The sequence below is a fragment of the Petromyzon marinus genome, chromosome 12 (genome assembly GCF_048934315.1).
Source record: "Petromyzon marinus isolate PM22_M1 ecotype Great Lakes invasive population chromosome 12, UKy_Petmar_22M1.pri1.0, whole genome shotgun sequence".
NCBI classification, from domain to species: Eukaryota; Metazoa; Chordata; class Hyperoartia; order Petromyzontiformes; family Petromyzontidae; genus Petromyzon; species Petromyzon marinus.
Genome location: NC_133678.1, coordinates 14,677,279 through 14,697,514, shown reverse-complemented (window position 1 = coordinate 14,697,514; position 20,236 = coordinate 14,677,279). Strand labels below are relative to the sequence as shown.

Sequence of the window (20,236 nt, the reverse complement as noted above, 5' to 3'; positions counted from 1 at the left end):
GGTGACTGAAGTTGCAGCACGGCATGACAGACGACGTCACAGGTAAACTCAGGCCATCATTTTTGTACGAAGCGAAGAATAGTCAGCCTGTGAAGCAATTGGCCCCAACCATTCGACTGTGGAATTCCCACCACGTGCTCAGGGTCATCACAATGAAGACGAACCCTGCGCCATCGCTCATTCGAGCGGGGAGAGAACGCCAACCTGACTGAGCACCCGATTAGCCGCACTGATGGCTCCACACTTGTGCAACACCCTTCTCTCGCGACTGAGAAGAGCCGACTCCGTGGCTGCTAAACATGAATTCTCTCCGCACCCGGCACACCACATCCAGTATCCACCGCTAGCTGTGGCTCTGTGGCTCCGTGTCAATCGCCACCTGTACCATGTCCACCGGCGACCCGGGAACTGTTCAGTGCGGGACTGCACCCTGGATCCCCCCCCCCCCTCACTGTTCACGGTTCACGAACGGCACTTGAGACGGAGGCGCCGGTGCTGCTCACGCTATAACCAAGCAATTTTTGTGAATACTTGTTTTGATTTGTGTTTGAGCACTATTTGTTGTTCATGCTGGTTTTAGTCGGTTTTCGCGTGGCTTTCGTGCAAATAATTTGCCGTTGTTTTTTCACTGCTGTTAGTTTGCACAGTCCAAACCAGCAGCGTCCGGTAATCGCCACCGCTGCCGGATGTCTTGGACCTATGGCCGTCTGTGTAACAGAGCTGCTTCGCTCACTGGGGCCTGACCAGCTGAAATAAAGTCCGAATCTGAGTGTCCGAGTCTCTTTGTAACTCTACGAATCTCCGTGCCGCTCTATATAACTGGAATATCCTGTAACTGCCACCACTGCCCGGAGAGTCTTGGGCTGGGGTTGTCCCCAAGCGACAGAGCTGTTGAACTCAGTGAGCCGTACCAGCTGAAGAAAGCGAGGTTTTGAGTCGTCTTGATTCGACCGGCAGCGAAGGGGTTGGTCCTCACCTGCCCGGTACCAGCCGAACGTCATCCTCTTGCTGGTGGGTCTGTCAGCGAGCCACAGCGACAGGAGGCTGATGGAGAAGCTTGCAAAGTCGGTGAGCAGGTGGGCGACGTCGGTCATGATGGCCAGGCTGTGCGCGAGGATGCCACCTTCAAGAAAGAGCAACAAAGTTCATACCGCGTCGAACCACCCTGTACGAGCGCATGTCAAAATTATTTCGCACCGTACGTAGTCAACCGGAGGTGCGCCGAATTCCCAAAGACCAATCGGTCAATGATCCTGAAGTAGGACCCTCGTAAAAAGAGCAACAGCACTCGATTGAGCCTCTTCCGGATAAACACAGCAGTCACCTTCAATGTTATAGACCACTGCACATGTGCATGCACATTGCACATCATACCGTGCGTATGGTTGCAAGGGAATAGGGTCACGTGAGCTATTTAATTCACGTAAGAAATGTGAACAGAAGTTACTGATCCAAATGGCTGCACACTCACATTGGGCATGATATTCATCCTGACCCAACGCATGCAAAGACTGCAACATCAAGGGATTACAAAATAACAAGTTGCAGTCCTCTGCTGCACGGAGCATGCTTGACCATAATTCGCCATCGCTGATCAGTGTAGCTTGGTGGAGAGGGGGCGGATTCCCGGGACTCAGTCCACTTATTATTCACCACTGAGATTAGCCATGGGCAGGAATCAAACTCACGTCACTAGGTTTGTAGCGCAGCATGCAAAGCACTCGCGTCGCTGCTCCCCACCCCCCCGCAGTGAGCAACAATGTCAGCACCAAAAACAAACCCCAATCGTAGTGCAGTGCCACGGAGTGCGTACCAAGACTGCCAAGAGACGCATTACTCTCCTGTTCAACTGATAGGCACTTTGAGCAGTGCTCCCACTAGCAATTAAAAAGGTCGCGAGTTCAAATCACAGTCAGTGGCCAGCTCAGCTCATGTTTCCTCCAGGATCAGTAAACACGATGACTACTTTGTGGGAAGTCAACAGTTCCGCAATCTTTCGCCTTGCACCCTAAACAGGCATGTGGGGTATTTCCACCACTCTGGTTTAGGGCCAGCAATTGAGATGAGCATTGATCTGATTTGTGGCTCTTACAATGAGTTTCTGAGCTACTCTCACCCTAACTCGATGCCCTAGACTAAAACATAGACCGCCCCCCCCCCCCCCCACTGTAAATACTACCTGCAGTGATATATCGTAGCTGAGAGAGTAATGGGGCGTTGCAGATTTTATATTGCATGATGCGGCATTTAATATTCCCCTCTGTCTCAATATCCTATAAATCACTGAATTGATTACTGAATCAAAGTCCGAAAAGACGGCTCTGAAATCTTGTTTGATTGGCGTCAAACTAAAGATGAGTGCTGGCCTGTGCCTGAGTTGAGCGGGGAGATGTTGTGACATTGACCCGTATATAGGGTGTGACATGTCCAGTGCATCTCTCATCATCAGTCACCTTCAGCGCACTACTGGATGGAGGGCTTCTAAGCCGCTGCCATCTCTCACGATCCTGCGGTGCAATAATCCACCCAGCACCTGCCCCACGGAGCTGATGCCACCGCTCCTTCATCTACCTCCAACGAATCCATTCTGAGCCCCCCCCATCAACCCCGAAGCCCGCCACCCACCGACCGCCTCCCCGATGATGAAGACGAAGCAGATGACGCTGACGAGGTACAGCTGCCTCTTGGCTCGCTCGCTCTCCTCGCGCCGCCTCCGCCTCTGACCGCCGGCATCCGAGTGGCACGGGCTGTGGCCCAGCGCCTCGTGCGCCAAATCCACGCCAGCGTCGTCGGGGAACTTGCGCGGCGGCGAGTCCGTCGCCTGGAGGAGGCTGTTAACGCTGCTCACGGAGCTAAGTGGTTTGTGGAATCGGGCCGCGGGGGTTTGAGTTGGAGAGATATTCGAAGAATGGCGTGGGGTGAGGGTGGGGGTGGGTGGGGGAGGGTCACAATTCGTGTTCGAGGCTCACGGGTTTAGGTTGGGAACCATGGGGGAATGAGGGCACCACGGGTGGGGAAGGGTCTAGAACAGGAGTCGGCATCCTGCGGCTCTTTAATGGCCGCTTCGTGGCAGTATTTATCAAGGACCACCGTCTCGTATCCACCACAGTGAATTGCGGCTCTTGGAACATCGAGTTGTGCTTTTTGTTTGGTACCGAATTTGAAGAAAAAAATGGCTCTTATTGTTATGTTGGTTACCGACCCCTTGTCTAGAACGATAGAGTCAAACCTTCTTGGTTTTCCTGATACAGCCATAGATCAGATTTACGTCTCACCCTTTAACGTGGCTACGCAAATACCTCGTCACTGTGTTAACACCGCGACCCGATCTGCGTCGCCTCAACCCCAGACTCGCGTCGCTGACTACTTCGTCCGTCCTTTCTCTTTATCCGTCGCCTCTCCTCCACCTACTACTAACCCTGTACACGAACTAATTTGCGTCGCGCATAAAGAAATGTACCGTACGGTGGAGTAGCGTTTATCATTTACGTGCAGAATTATGGTCATTCGGAAAAAAATCGCTTTGATTTTCGTTGTTGCGATATTCGTCGTCGCACCTTTCAGGGACGCATTCCCGACGTAAAACGAGGATTTGCTGTGCTCAAGATGACGTCTTTAACCTGCCCAACACATGCAAACGCCAACAGGGAATTGCCCGAACATCCCACGCCAGGACCCTCCTGCATAAGAACTGCGACACTCGATTAAGGCTCACCTGGATATATATTATAGGCCACAACACGTACACTCAAGGCGTGGCATTCTGCGAGCCTTCTTCTTCCAATGATGATTACGCTTGTTTAACCAGGAAAATCCCTGCTGAGTCTCATGACACGTTTTCAAGAGGGCCCTGCCAAGTTTCCACAGTAGGGGGCAATGGTTGCAAATCTAAATTCTTGGTTGAGTAATTTGCAGGTACATTTTAAAATAAAAAATGTGGACGCCAGCAACCCGAAGGTCTACCCTTCCGCGACTGACGTTTGAGGATTCTTTAAGATCGGCCGTGAAGCGGACGGGCGCGCATGTGTGTGTGTGTGCGCGTGTGTGTGCGCGCACGTGTATGTGTGTGTGTGCGCGTGTGTGTGCGCGCACGTGTATGTGTGCGCGCGTGTGTGCGTGTGTGCGCGCACGTGTGTGTGCGCATGTGTGTGTGTGCGCGCACGTGTGTGTGTGTGCGCGTGTGTGTGCGCGCACGTGTATGTGTGTGCGCGTGTGTATGTGTGTGCGCGTGTGTGTGCGCGTGTGTGTGCGTGTGTGCGTACGTGTGTGTGCGTGTGTGCGTGCACTCGTGTGTGTGTGCGCACGTGTGTGTGCGCGCACGTGTGTGTATGCGCGTGTGTTTGTGCGTGTGTGTGCGTGTGTGCGTGTGTGTGTGTGCGCGTGTGTGTGTGTGTGTGCGTGTGTGTGTGTGCGTGTGTGTGTGTGTGATGGGTGTACACCCAGGACCCCATTCCAACATAAAGTGGCCTGGTCTCAGTTATCTGATGAAAGTTGCAAGCGAGAATTTCATCATCGCCTGCGGCTGGGGTTGGCATCGTCCCCCACTCCTCCTGATGTCGAGGGTAAATGGGCGAGGTTTAGGACTGTCACTCATGAAGCTGCATTGGCTGCTTTGGGTACGCGGTCCAGACCTCCCCAGAGACCCTGGCTGACAGAGGAGGTGTTCAGGATAGTTGAGAAAAAGCGACAGGCCCACTGTCATCGGCTACAGAATCCCACGTCAGAGAATGAGGAGGCTTACCGCAGCCTTCGCTCGGAGGTTCGGAGAGCTGTGAGGCGCTGCAAGGATGGGTGGTGGTCGCCGGTTGCTGAGGAGATGGAGTCTGCCTCAGTGGCCCGCGATCACAAATCTCTATTTAACTCCATCAAAAAAGTGACTTGCAGCGCCACACCTATTACCATCATTAGGGGAAAAAACGGTGATCCAATCTCCGACCCCCAGGAACAGGTTTGCAGATTTGCTGAGCATTTCTGTGAGGTCCTGGGGGAGGGAACTCCCAATCGGTGATGGGGCAGTTGTGGAGAGAGTGGAGAGTTTCCCATACCTGGGCAGTGTGCTCATGACCGGCTCCAGTTTAACAGCAGAGGTCTCACTCCGAATCAGTCGAACGGCAATATCTTTTCATCGGTTGCATAACGCTGTGTGGAAGCTACCTGGTCTGTTGCTCCGCACTAAGCTTCAGGTCTTCTCGGCCACCGTCATTCCCTCCCTTCTCTACATTTGCGAAACGTGGACCCCCCTAATGGAAAATCTTCGCCGGTTAGAAACATTTAGGCTAGCCTGCCTACGATCCATCCTGGGTTTAACCAGGCTGGATTGTGTGAGGAGCTCACAAATCCTTGAAAGATCTGGGCAAGGTCCCATCGGTGAGCTCCTCCGGCAGGCAAGGCTGCGTTGGTTGTGTCATGTAGCCCGCATGCCCAGCCACCGCATGCCGTAACAGCTTTTGTTTGGCCGGATCGAGGGGGCTAAACGGGCGTGGCACGGGCTAGAGAAGAGATGGAGTGATGTGGTACAGGAGGACGTGGAGCTGAGTGGACTTGCCAATGACTGGTACCAGCGGTGTCAAGATCGGCCTCTGTGGAGGAGGCTCGTGAAGGACGCTACTGGGCAGTTGGAGGTAGTCGCCCTCCAACAACAACAGAGGGCGGAGGAGCAACGCTCACAACAACGAGCGGAGCGCCAGGTGGCTAAAGCACAGCAGGTTGGCACAGTAGGGGGCACAGGTGGTGCATCAGCCAGCCATCTCAGTCATCTTAGTCAGTCGACCCGTGGCACTTGGTTCTGCCCCGTGACCTCCTGCCGGCGGGCGGACACTTCACGTGGCCTCAAGGTGCACATGGCCTGGCACAAGCGTCGTGGAGACGTCACCGCCACTTAGTGGCAAATGGCGGTTGTTGTTGTTGTGTGTGTGTGCGTGTGTCCGGCAAAACAACCCCCTACCTCCTCGCGGTGTCGGACGGGCAACTCTGTCGTGGACAGTGCTGTGGGGGGAGGTCCAATTGTGATTGGCTCCTCCCCTCATGGCATATGTGTCCACCACAGGGGCTAAACAGGGGCTCTGGACAGGTGCAAGGGGCTGGTAACCCCTCCACCTTCAATTAATTACCACTAAACTGCGAATTAAGTATATAACTAATAAGCTTGTGCCGGAGGCCCCGGGGGGGCCAGGCGTTTATGACGTCTCCTGGCCAAACCCCAATTGGCGGAGCCAGGAGATTGAATATCTACCCTCGGGGCTCCTCCAGAAACAACGAAAAACCACTACGGGTGGCCACGTGGAATGTTCGAACGCTCACTGCGGGGGAGAGGCTGCCACTCCTCTGTCGGGAGCTGGACCGGTACCGCCTGGATCTATGTGGCATTCAGGAGGTCCGGTGGACCGGCTCTGGCTCCTGCCACCATGAGGGGTGGACAGTCCTCTACTCGGGGCAGCAGACTACCAAACAACAGGGTGTGGCTCTTCTTTTGAACAAAATAATGAAGGGGGCGTGGGAGCGTGGCGGTGAGGTGTGGGAAGCTGTAAGCCCCAGGCTACTTTGGGCTCGCCTTCCCATCAACCGGAGGCAAGGAATGGTGGTCGTGGTTACTTATGCCCCCACCGAAGATGAACATCCGTGGAGGGATGCAGGCAAAGCCGATGAGTCAGATGCCTTCTATGACCTCCTGTCACAGGTGCTGGCTAAAGTGGCCTCTCGGGATAGAGTCATCATGTTGGGTGACTTCAATGCCCGAGTTGATAATGATACTGGCACCTGGTCTGGAGTGATTGGAGGGCATGGGCCAGATCAGCTCAATAACAACGATAGGAGGCTGCTAGATTTTTGTGCAGCCCATGGGCTTGTAATTACCAACACGCTGTTCCGGCATCGGCGCATGCACACAACATCATGGATGCATGCCGGGTCCAAGCAAGAACATCTGCTGGACTACATAGTGATGGACCAGCGAATGCGAGCCCATGTCCTTGACACCAGGACCTACCGTGGAGCTGATCTGCCTTCTGACCATCGACTAGTCATCTGTAAGATGCGCCTGCCATTCTTCCACTCCGGTGGTGGGTGTACACCAGGACCCCATTCCAACCTAAATTGGCCTGGTCTCAGTTATCTGATGAAAGTTGCAAGCAAGAATTTCATCATCGCTTGCGGCTGGGATTGGCATCGTCCCCCACTCCTCCTGATGTCGAGGGTAAATGGGCGAGGTTTAGGACTGTTACTCATGCAGCTGCAATGGCTGCTTTGGGTACGCGGTCCAGACCTCCCCAGAGACCCTGGCTGACAGAGGAGGTGTTCAGGATGGTTGAGAAAAAGCGACAGGCCCACTGTCATCGGCTACAGAATCCCACGTCAGAGAATGAGGAGGCTTACCGCAGCCTTCGCTCGGAGGTTCGGAGAGCCGTGAGGCGCTGCAAGGATGGGTGGTGGTCGCGGGTTGCTGAGGAGATGGAGTCTGCTTCAGTGGCCCGCGATCACAAATCTCTATTTAACTCCATCAAAAAAGTAATCTACAGCGCCACACCTATTACCATCATTAGGGGAAAACACGGTGACCCAATCTCCGACCCCCAGGAACAGGTTTGCAGATTTGCTGAGCATTTCTGTGAGATCCTGGGGGAGGGAATATCCCTCAGCCAGGAAAACATCGTGGCACAAAGTGAGGATGACCCTGCTGAGGCTGCGGTGCCTCAAATATTGGAAGAAGTCACCCCCTGTGAGTGGCTGGCTGAGGTGCCATCTGTTGAGGAAGTACTGAAGGCGATCCGGAGTCTGAGACCAGGAAAGGCAGCGGGCAGAGATGATCTCCCAAGCGAAATGCTGAGGGAGGGTGGCGTTTGTGCATAGACTGCCCTATATGACATCATAACAACAGTCTGGACCACTGGACGGGTTCCGCAGGATTGGAAGGATGCCCTGGTGGTCCCCCTTTAAAGAAGGGGGACCGCACAGACTGTAACAACTACAGGGGCATCTCACTCCTCAGTGTGCTGGGAAAGGTCCTGGCAAGGATTATTCAACATCGCCTTGCCAGGTACGCTGAGGAGAGGCTTGCGGAGCCCCAATGCTGTTTCAGGAAAGGGCAGTCCTGCACAGATGCCATATTTTCTGTCCGTCTGCTACAGCAGAGGTGTAGGGAATTCCAACAAGACCTACATCTCTGCTTTATTGACCTGGTCAAGGCCTATGATACCATCAGTAGGCCTGGGCTCTGGGTTGTTTTTCGTGCTTTTGGAGTACCTGACCCTCTGCTCACGATCATTAAGGACCTTCATGATGGTGAGCGGGCCCGGGTAAAACTACGTGGCCGGGAGTCAGAGTCATTCCCTGTACACCTTGGGGTGCGACAGGGATGACCTCTGGCTCCCACATTATTTAACATCTATTTTGACCACGTAGTTCATGAAGCCTTCAATAGCTGAACTGGGGGAATCTCCATATGGTACAGATATAATGGGAGTCTGATCGATGCCCGGGTGCGGTCAAGGGATGGCTCCCTATTGCTCAACCACGTTATGTATGCTGATTATTTGGTAATAGCTGCTCATTCAGAGGAGGAGTTGGAGACGCTGCTGCTGAGACTGGAGCGTGCCACTAAGAGGTGGGGCCTTACCATCAGCCCCACCAAAACTAAGCACCTGCCTGGGTATTTTGTACCATCGGACACTCCACCCCCACAACTCCCAATCGGTGATGGGGCAGTTGTGGAGAGAGTGGAGAGTTTCCCATACCTGGGCAGTGTGCTTATGACTGGCTCCAGTTTAACAGCAGAGGTCTCACTCCGAATCAGTCGAGCGGCAATATCTTTTCATCGGTTGCGTAACGCTGTGTGGAAGCTACCTGGTCTGTCACTCCGCACTAAGCTTCAGGTCTTCTTGGCCACGGTCATTCCCTTCCTTCTCTACGCTTGCGAAACGTGGACCCCCCTAATGGAACATCTTCGCCGGTTAGAAACATTTAGGCTGGCCTGCCTACGATCCATCCTGGGTTTAACCAGACTGGATTGTGTGAGGAGCTCACAAATCCTTGAAAGATCTGGGCAAGGTCCCATCGGTGAGCTCCTCCTGTGGGGAAGGCTGCGATGGCTGGGTCATGTAGCCCGCATGCCCAGCCACCGCATGCCGAAACAGCTTTTGTTCGGCCGGATTGAGGGGGCTAAGCGGGCGCGGCATGGGCTAGAGAAGAGATGGAGTGATGTGGTACAGGAGGACGTGGAGCTGAGTGGACTTGCCGATGACTGGTACCAGCGGTGTCAAGATCGGCCTCTGTGGAGGAGGCTCGTGAAGGACGCTACTGGGCAGTTGGAGGCTGTCGCCCTCAAACAACAACGGAGAGTGGAGGAGCGACGCTCACAACAACGAGCGGAGCGCCGAGTGGCTAAAGCACAGCAGGTTGGCACAGTAGGGGGTACAGGTGGTGCATCAGCCAGTCATCTCAGTCAGTCGACCCGTGGCACCTGGGTCTGCCCCGTGACCTCCTGCCAGCGGGCGTTCGACACTTCACGTGGCCTCAGGGTGCACATAGCCTGGCACAAGCGTCGTGGTGACGTCACCGCCACTTAGTGGCGAATGGCGATTGTTGTTGTTGTGTGCGTGTGTGTGTGTTCTTATAACGGTGACGGCCGCTGGACATTCGAACCGTGAACCTCTGCAATACCCCCCCCCCCCCCACAAAGGCTGGCGCGAGGCCACGTCAGCGGCCAACGCGAACAAAAGTCGCGGTTCCGCATGGCTACACAATCTCTCCGTTCATGGCATAACGCGTGCAACGGCTGGAATGTCAAGCGATTTCAGATTAAAATACGAATGTACGGTTCTTGGTCAATTCACTCCTCGATTAAGGCCCCTTGGGAGGGGCTGCTTTGATCAAACGATAGCCAGGTTGCTTAGATCGTGGTATGTTAAGGAGGACTCAGGACTGCTTCGTATATCGCTCGCCACTGATGTTAAACCGTGGCCGGGATTCGAACCGAGGTTTTACGCAGTGCGCTAACCACTGTGCCACAGCTCCCCGGGCCCCAAATATGCACCAAATTCAGGAGAGTAAACGTCTATAATGTGATCATACATAAAGCATGTGTAAAGTTGTAAACGCAATTCATGTTTTTGTATATATGTACGTGTTGCATATATACGTGTATGTATGCGTATATGTGCTTGTATGTGGGGCTGTACATAGTGATTAAATGTGTACATACGCTGAATATACGTGCGTGCATTATTTGTCAGTGTGTGTATACATCGTGTGCTGTGTGTGTTTGTGAATATATAACTGTTATGGAAGAGAGAGCGTAACAGCTAGCGCGCTGCGCTACGAACCCGGCGTCCAGAGTTTGATTCCCAATTACGGCCGACACCGATTATCTGAACCGGTCCTGGGCCTCCCCTAGGTCGACTCAGCCTCAAATAAGTACCTGGTGCGATGTGTCATTATCGCTACTTGGGAGACAAAGGCGGCCGGCGTGGTGCTGGCCACCCACCCCCTCGTGTGCCGTGACGGCCTTTATAGGTGCTGCTCGCTAACAGCACTTGCCCCTACAGTCTGTTAAGGCTACACGAGGGTCTTTCTCTTTGTTTTGTGTATATAGATGGGTTGCTTGTATACATGCATGTTCTGTATATGCATCACACGTACATCTGCGCTATATGTATCACGTGCATATGTTTTGTGTATTGCATGTATACATGCTGCATGCATCAAATGTATACCTATGTGTGATGCACGTATCACGTTCATTTGTTCTGTATGTTTTGCATGTATACGTGATGTATGAATCGCATGCATACCTATGTGATGAACGTATCAAATGCGTGTTTTCTGTAAGTTTTGCATGTATACGTGCTGTATGCATCACACGTGTATACCTGTGTGCCGTGTGCATTACTTGTATGTGTGTTGTATGTATTACATGTGTATGTATCACATGCTGCATGTATCACAAGCTGTATGTATCACAAGTATTATAAGCTGTATGTATTACATGTGTATGTGTATCACGTGTGTGTGTGTATCACGTGTGTGTGTATCACGTGTGTGTGTGTGTATCAGCGTACTTGCGCAGGTAGGTGAGGTAGGCGCTCTTTGCATTCCCTTCCTCCAGCAGCTGCGCCTTCTCTCTGTCGGCCTCCATCTTCCAGCGCGCACGCGTGTGTGTGTGCGCGTGCGTATAGGTGTGTGCGCGTGCGTATAGGTGTGTGTGTGTGTGTGCACAGGTATGTGTGTGTGCACACGTGTGTGTGTGTGCACCGGTGTGCGTGTGCGTACCGGTGTGCGTGTGCGCACTGGTGTGTGTGTGCGCGTGCGTACAGGTGTGTGTGTGTTAACAGGTGTGAGTGCACAGGTGTGTGTGTGTGTGCACAGGTGTGTGTGTGTGTGCAGTTGGGTTCACCCGTGCCGAGTCTCGCCCACACAGGTGGCGTGGGCACACACTGAGAGAGTGAGACACTGTGAGGGCGAGATACTGGGAGACACACCATAGGTTGAAACACGAGGGGGGGGGGGGGGAGACACAGCAGAGAGTGAGACACGGGGAGCGTGAGAAATGGGGAGGGCGAGACACGGGGAAAGTGAGACACGGGGAGAGTGAGACACGAGGAGAGTGAGAGTCGGGAAGAGTGAGAGACAGAGAGAGACAGGGGGAGAGTGAGACACGGGGAGATGAGACTCGGGAAGAGTGAGAGACAGAGAGAATGAGACACGGGGAGAGTGAGTCACGGGGAGAGTGAGAGATAGAGAGAGCGAGACACGGGGAGAGTCAGACACGGGGAGAGTCAGACACTGAGAGAGTGAGACACGGGGAGAGTGAGACACGGGGAGAGTGAGAGACAGAGTGAGACACGGGGAGAGTCAGACACTGAGAGAGTGAGACACGGGGAGAGTGAGACACGGGGAGAGTGAGAGACAGAGTGAGACACGGGGAGAGTGAGACACAGAGAGAGTGAGACACGGGGAGAGCGAGCCACCCGAGACGGCTAGAGGATGACACTCGGGGACGTTGAGACGTGGAGACGGGGCGCGTGTGAGAGTGAGAGACAGAGAGAGTGAGGGAGTCACTCGCGCGCTCTGCCCAAGTCTCCCCCCAGCAAACGTGACGCGGCTCTCCTGTGAAAACGATCCAGCGCAGCGCATTGTGACGTGACCGCGAGATGACGATGTTATAATCCTGCGTGCGCGCGCGTTCACCGCGCGTGACCTGCATAGGGACCCCGATTACCGTATGACAGCGCAATAAAAACAAATATGCGTAAGCCACGAATTTCCGCATTTCCGATACCGCACGGGATTTACTACGCACGGGGTTTGCATAGAATTCCGCAAAAAAACGGTACGAATGATACAGAGCAGCCGCAAGGTTCGCCATCACTCTCTGACAACGGCTGCATGAAAGCATCGATCTCCGTGTTTCTAGATCTCGAGGGTGGCCACAGAGTCCCTCTGAATGGGGAGCCGTGGTGACGGGATGTTATCTGCCTCGCCTGGGTATGCAGGAGGACGTGGGTTTGATCCCGACCTTGACGCCTGCATATTTGGAGTTTGCGTCTCTCTCCCCGTGGTCGCGTGGATTTGTATCCGGGACCTGCGGTTTTTCGTGCCACATTTACAATCAACATGCATTCAAAGTATTTAGCTGCTATAAATGTCCACGTGATAAACCGCTTCGCTGAACTATCATTTGTGGCCAGTTCGCTTCTGAAAAATAGCTATATAGCTCAATGAGCCCTACCTGGTAAAATAAAATTTTAAAAAGTTTATGCCCTCGCCATTCGGGAATAGGTACAGTATTTGATTCAGGGATTCAGGGAACGATGGAATTTTAGATTATCTAATCTGATTTGGTCGTTCCGAAGCCCAGGCCTAACAACAACAACATCATAATATAATTAACTTTGGGGGATACTCAAGGAGAACGCCTCCCAACTCACACTTAAATTTGACAAATATTGAGGAACTCCAAACAGCTGTCCCGATGTGCTTTTAGAGGACGCAGCCACCCACTTGGAGGAATCTACCTGTCGAGGAGAACGTGGGTACGAACCCAGCTGTTTACTGAGAGTGGATGGCAGCGGACGGAGCTGTTCCCACAGAGACACATTAATCGACAATTGTTTTCTTCCAAAGGGACTTTGTAGCCACCCTGTCCTGTAGTTGTGTTTGCAGCAGCTGTGTGCGTTTGTCTTCTTTGGTGTTGTTCTGTTTGAGCGGTTGTATTTGCGTATGAAGTTGGGTTGGTGCACATTAGTGATGTTTGGTTGTGGTTGTTTGAGTGGTTGTTGTTAACATTATTTCCAAATAAATAAACTAAGAACATGAACAACATTGATTTGTACAATATCGTCAACTTGGATAACCTTTTTAACACGGTTAGCTATCCTCATAACAATAAACTATGATAACATTAACATTATGACCCGGCTTCGCCCGGGACTTGGATTCACGACGCCCGGCCGCCTTTGTCTCCCCAGTGGCGATGTGCACACACCACACCGTGAGCGGAAATCGAACTTGGGTCGTCGGGTTCGTAGCGCAGCGCGCTAACCACTACACTACCGCTCCCCACACACAAACGTGCGCGCGTCTATACGTACACGCGCTTGCAGCAGACACACACAACTTCCAGGGTGCGTACGGCAGTAAACGACTCAAATAATAAAGCAATGCTGCGCGAAGAACGCCTTAGACCTGCAACACATTTGTATTTCACTTTACCTGCGATCAGCAGGCACACTCCGTTACGCTTCCGCACACGGGTCACATGACAGAGTGCCCCCCCTCCCTAAATATACAAAAGTCTATTTTTATTATTTTTGCATGGTGTACAGTCTGGAAAGTACCCACATGGCAAATTTCAAGTTTGTTGCATGTCGGGAAGTACGCTAAACATTTTGAACAGACACACAATCACAACTTTGCCTTTTATATATGTAGAGGTGTTAACTACGCGCTGTTGCATAACCTGCATGCCACCAGGGCAGTGCAGCATTACCCCTGGGTACAACGGTTGGGGTCAGTCGAGGTGAAACGGATCGTGGCCAGGGTTTGGTGCGAATCAATCAGACGGTCCCACGTGGGAATGTATGATTGGTTCTACCTGGCCACGAAGGGGTATAAGACGGGTGACCCAACGGACCTCGGGGAGTTCTCTCCCTGCACGAAGATAGAAGACTGGGCTGAAGCCTAGCTAGGACCCTGGACCAGCCTTTCAGCCCTTCTAAGGGCTAGGGCTCGGCATACCCAGTGGTCAGGACCCACCGGGCCAGCGGTGGGTCAGATAGCCTCCCCTAGGTCCTAGCCGGAGGACTAGGATAGCGGTAGACGTGTGAGTCCCGCCAGGTCCGGAGGCTGTACCTCCCTAGGGTATCGGGTGAGGGGACCGAATATCCCTGGGTGTGTTAAGCGTTGTATAAGGAAATAATACAATAAACAGAGTGTGCCTCCTAAATAAGTCTGCTCGTCCTTACAACACTACATATATATAGATCAACTTTGATAACCTTTATAAGACGCTTAACATTATCCATAACGAAACGGGAAGTAATAGACCTACGAACACAATTATTTCCTGAGACCCGTTAATAACGGTTCGTAAGTCGGAACACGATTATGCACTAGATTTAAATGCCCATAGATCAGTGTTATGAAATGTGTTACGGTTCAACAAACAGGGAAACATTGTTAAATTAATCATTAAGAAATCTTGTATATTTTCATAGAACACTAAAAAAGTACTGTATAGTAAATAAAACATACCACAAAGTAACATAAACAGAAACCAATGTTTTATTTTCACTTACCTTGAGCCCTGATACTGGCTCGCTTGTCGGAAGAGGCGCAATGAGTTACCACAATTGCGCACATGCACACGGGTACTCACGCACGCACAAAGACAACGATCCCCCGTATATCCTTAACAAACTGTTTGGGCAAGTGCTGTTAGCGAAGACCTATGAAGGCCGGCACGGCACACGAAGGGGTGGGTGGCCAGCACCACTCCGGGCCCCCTTTGTCTCTCCAGCGGTGATGTTTCCACACCACACCAGGTACTCATTTGAGGATGAGTCGACCTAGAGGAGGCCCAGGTCAGGTTCAGATAATCGTCACTGGTGTTGGCCGTGAGCAGGAAATATTTTTTTAACAAGACATCTGACATAATGACAGGTTTAGCATAATCTAACTCGGGTCGTCGGTTTCGTAGCGCAGCGCGCTAACCGCTGCACCATCGCTCCCCACACACTCACTTCCACACATAAACACTCACTCCCAGCGCGCGGCCGACTCATTACACCTCGTGGAGGATCGCCCCTGCTGAACAAAACGGTTCCGCGGTTTAGTTTGCGAGCACGAGTTCGCGTTTGTAAGTCGATGTTTAAAAAAAGTATATTTGATCCCCTGCTGATGTTGTACGTTTGACCACTGACAAAGAAATTATCAGTCTATAATTTTAACGGTAGGTTTATTTGAACAGTGAGAGACATAATAACAACAATAAAATCCGGAAAACACGTCAAAAATTTCATAAATTGATTTGCATTTTAATGAGGGAAATAACAATTTGACCCCCTCTCAATCAGAAAGATTTCTGGCTCCCAGGTGTCTTTTATACAGGTAACGAGCTGAGATTAGGAGCACACTCTAAAAGGGAGTTCTCCTAATCTCAGTGTGTTACCTGTTAAAAGACACCCGTCCACAGAAGCAATCAATCAATCAGATTCCAAACTCTCCACCATGGCCAAGACCAAAGAGCTCTCCAAGGATGTCAGGGACAAGATTGTAGACCTACACAAGGCTGGAATGGACTACAAAACCATTGCCAAGCAGCTTGGTTGAAGGTGACAACAGTTGGTGCGATTATTCGTAAATGGAAGAAACACAAAAGAACTGTCAATCTCCCTCGGCCTGGGGCTCCATGCAAGATCTCACCTCGTGGGGTTACAATGATCATGAGAACGGTGATGAATCAGCCCAGAACTACACGGGAGGATCTTTTCAATGATCTCAAGGCAGCCGGGACCATAGTCACCAAGAAAACAATTGGTAACACACTACGCCGTGAAGGACTGAAATCCTGTAGTGCCTGCAAGGTCCCCCTGCTCAAGAAAGCACATATACATGCCCGTCTGAAGTTTGCCAATGAACATCTGAATGATTCAGAGGACAACTGGGTGAAAGTGTTGTGGTCAGATGAGACAAAAATGGAGCTCTTTGGCATCAACTCAAGTCGCCGTGTTTGGAGGAGGAGGAATGCTGCCTATGACCCCAAGAACACCATCCCCACTGTCAAACATGGAGGTGGAAACATTATGCTTTGGGGGTCTGTTTCTGCTAAGGGGACAGGACAACTTCACCGCATCAAAGGGACGATGAACGGGGCCATGTTCCGTCAAATCTTGGGTGAGAACCTCCTTCCCTCAGCCAGGACATTGAAAATGGGTCGTGGATGGGTATTCCAGCATGACAATGACCCAAAACACACGGCCAAGGCAACAAAGGAGTGGCTCAAGAAGAAGCACATTAAGGTCCTGGAGATGCCTAGCCAGTCTCCAGACCTTAATCCCATAGAAAATCTGTGGAGGGAGCTGAAGGTTCGAGTTGCCTAACGTCAGCCTCGAAAACCTTAATGACTTGGAGAAGATCTGCAAAGAGGAGTGAGACAAAATCCCTCCTGAGATGTGTGCAAACCTGGTGGCCAACTACAAGAAACGTCTGACCTCTGTGATTGCCAACAAGAGTTTTGCCACCAAGTACTAAGTCATATTTTGCAGAGAGGTCAAATACTTATTTCCCTCATTAAAATGCAAATCAATTTATAACATTTTTGACATGCGTTTTTCTGGATTTTGTTGTTGTTATTCTGTCTGTCACTGTTCAAATAAACCTACCATTAAAATTATAGACTGATCATTTCTTTGTCAGTGGGCAAACGTACAAAATCAGCAGGGGATCAAATACTTTTTTCCCTCACTGTAATATTTCATGGAAGCTGGTTCGTAAGTCGGGTGTTCGTAAGTTGAGGCCCGCATGTAGAATAAACTATTAATATAGCATTAGAAACATCGCTGAGCTCCCTTCTACCACGTGCGCTCCGATGTCGCGTGGCGGCCGCCGCTGCTGCCGCTTGCCGCGGCATTAACGTCACGCAGGTGGACGCCGCCACCCGCCCAATGAACGAGGGCGTCCACACCTCATCGCACGTAGAGTTCGCTCTCCTCTCTCTCCCTGAGGAGAAGAAGAGGGAGTGGAGCACATAATGTCAACCCCTTACCTTATTACAGACCAATTGAGACCTCATTGGTCACCCCGTGCCCGTTATAAATCTCAACGTTCATCCTACAAAGTCCCATCACAAGGGAGAAACACAAACAAATACATATTGTTTTTGCCTGTACTGAAACGGCTCTATGCCGTGTGGACCTAAAAACTCAATTTCCCTGTAAAGAACACGGGTTAAACCGTATGGGTTGACAGGTCTGGGAGCCGCTGCTGAAGAAGTGATTGAAAATTGGCACAAAAAAACCCCATTGCAGCCGATGGCTGGTGGAGCGATGATGCCACCCACAGCAACGAGCTGGAGCGTGCCGCCCGTTTATCCTCGAAAGGGCGACCTACTGATTTTCGGAGCGTCACACGAATTGCTTTTCGCTTAGATTTACGCACAAGTTTTTATTTATTTTATTTCTGAACTCAGACCCTTGGTGTGCGGTGCGTAAACATCAGCACTGGGGATACAAAGGAGGGCGACAGTGGTGTTGTCCATACACACTCCTCCTGGTGTGTCGTAATAGATGCTCGCTAATAGCACTTGCACCATCAGTCTGTAAAGGCTATACGGGGGATCTTTATCTGTGTATTTGTATGGGGTGGAGGGGGGGCAGTGGTTTGTAGTGGATCACGCAGTGTTTTGTTTCTAACCAGGCCACGGCTAACATAAGTGGCGAGCGATATCAGAACCTGTGTGACATCGTGTGTTGGGGGACACTTCACCCGCTTGCATGGGAGGTGGCCAAATGATGTCAGTACAGCAAGTAGGTTCATAACCAGAACGGAATGTTGAGTGTTATCACCCCAGCATGCATGGTGGGTATTCTCCGGGCACTCCACATTCCTGCCACATACACACGCAAATTACTCCTTCAAAATGAATTGGTCTAACATCCCGTTGTTTGAGACCGATCCTTGAGATGCAGTGAATCTCTGCAGGATAAACGACATTATTACGAACGTCAGTTTGTCACACAACAAAATTGCTGATCTTTATCAGTCAGGGATGTGTCATTGTCGCATCCAAGATTATGGTGATAGCACAGCGGCACAGTGGTGCTTGATTTAATGCTGACAGCTGAGGATAGGTGAAGGTTTTGTTGAGATCTGTGATATTAAGTTGCATTTACTACTTCCGGATGTAATGTTTTCTGGAATATAAAATAAACCGATGGCCAGGTGGTGCTGTGGTTAGAATGCTCGACTCAGTCGGAAGGTTAGGTTAAAATCTGTCACTTCTCCTCTGAATAAAATATCTACCACTTTATCATCCTCGTCAGCCATGGTCAATCCACTGCTGGATGAAGATCTCCCTCCAAACCATTATCATGCCTCATGTACCTGTGACGTAATAATCAACGTCGCGCTGCACACGAGTTGATGTCATCACTGCATCTCCTCGGTGGACGTTCAATTCGGTGGCTTCCACTCCGTCATTATTGACCATCAGCCGCTCTGCAGGATAATGGCCAGTGAATAATAGTGTAGTGTAATAGCGCTGGCTGATGTACAGCAGCAGTAGCTGTGGTGGACAGACAGTACACACGCCGGTGAGCATGAGCACGGTGTGTGTTGGCAGAGCGGAGGAACTGATGTAAGGGTCACGGAGGACCCCATCTGGAGGCCCCTGGAAGCTGCTAGCGGCTTCGAGAAGGAAGGCGCGGTCAGGGCGGAGCCAGGCCGCGCTGGTAACATAACAAGAGCCGAGAACGGAGGCGCGAGGCTGCCGGTTTTTGGAATGGACTCGTCTCGTCGCTGGACGACTCCGCTGGATATTGTGCTGCGAGGGGTGGTGGTTGGCTATCTCAGTCAGCGCTGTCAGTGTTAGACGGATAGTTTCGTGTACAGGCTAGGCTAAGCTACTGTGAAGAGTTTGTGGACGAGACTGTGGAAGTTGTTAATGAAGAAAGTGTCTCCTAGAAACTCTGTCTCTGAATCGTTGACACTACAATAGCATTAACATGTGTGTGTTGCAAGTACCATATGTTGAACTTGTTTCGTACCGTGCATAGCCAACCGTGCTAGTCAGAGGTACGGGGGAAGGACAAACTAAACACAAAACATTAGTTATAAAAAAAAATTCAATCTAGATTTTAAAGTGCATAGCTCACGAATACATGAATGGCTCGATTCTGACATATTTAGCTCTGTGTGGAAATGGGAATGAATTCTGCACTTGGCTTCTATGTTCTGCTCCCTCAGTGTATTGTAGCCTACGAGATAAAGCTTTTCTAAGAGGCTCGATCAAAACTCATGGCGATCTGGCAACTCTTCCCTTCGTAAGCACTGACTATAATTAATGAGCCCCTCCTACTCATCCAGCAACCCCGCAACAATGCTTAGGTATCTTCATCCATTTTGCTTGTGTCGCGAGTTGAGCTTGAGACCAGAACATTTCAAACTGAGACGAAATTTATATTTGCAAAAGCTTTGGAAATCCATGACACTCTTTCTGAGACCGTCCCGGCCAAACTGATCATTTTGGTAGCTTCACTATGAGACTGCCAAGCTTTGAGACACCCTATGCCAAAAATTAACGAAGAGGAACTCAGCAACAGATACAATTTATTGAGCACAATTGATATATTTATTCAAATACAGTAAAGCGATTAAAATCATATATGCTCTTAAAACAGGTATAGCAGAAGTAGTCAAGCCAAACACACTTGAGATTATCTCAACCCCATAGAACGCTGATTCATAACAGCGCTCTTTGGCCTGGACATTATTTCATAAAAAAAAGAAATCCGAACTACCAACAAAGCACTTACCAGTGAGAACACACAGCCCAGTCCGAGGAAAGTTAATCAGTATTGTTTTTGATTATTAGTATTATTATTGTTCGATCATTTTAATATATGTTCTTTATTATTTTTGTATTTTGTAAAATTTCTACAAGTGTATATCTTAGGTTAGGAGTAGTTGGAATAACTGTCCCAAATACATTCCTATTTTTTGTAGTAAATTAATGGGAAAAGCCATT

General features: G+C 50.8%; 1 protein-coding gene across 1 annotated transcript in view; it reads right to left on the bottom strand.

Annotated features, from left to right (window-relative positions):
* LOC116941507 (proton-coupled zinc antiporter SLC30A2-like) overlaps positions 1 to 11,316 on the bottom strand; it is a 29,272-nt gene extending 17,956 nt beyond the window's left edge. Inside the window, exons 1-3 of the mRNA XM_032952639.2 lie at positions 11,052 to 11,316; positions 2,626 to 2,852; positions 977 to 1,123 (exon numbers count right to left, since the gene is read on the bottom strand). Coding sequence (XP_032808530.2) covers positions 977 to 1,123; positions 2,626 to 2,852; positions 11,052 to 11,128 — 451 coding nt within the window. The 5' untranslated portion in view covers positions 11,129 to 11,316. The remainder of the gene's footprint in view (positions 1 to 976; positions 1,124 to 2,625; positions 2,853 to 11,051) is intronic.
* Positions 11,317 to 20,236: the final 8,920 nt, after the last annotated feature.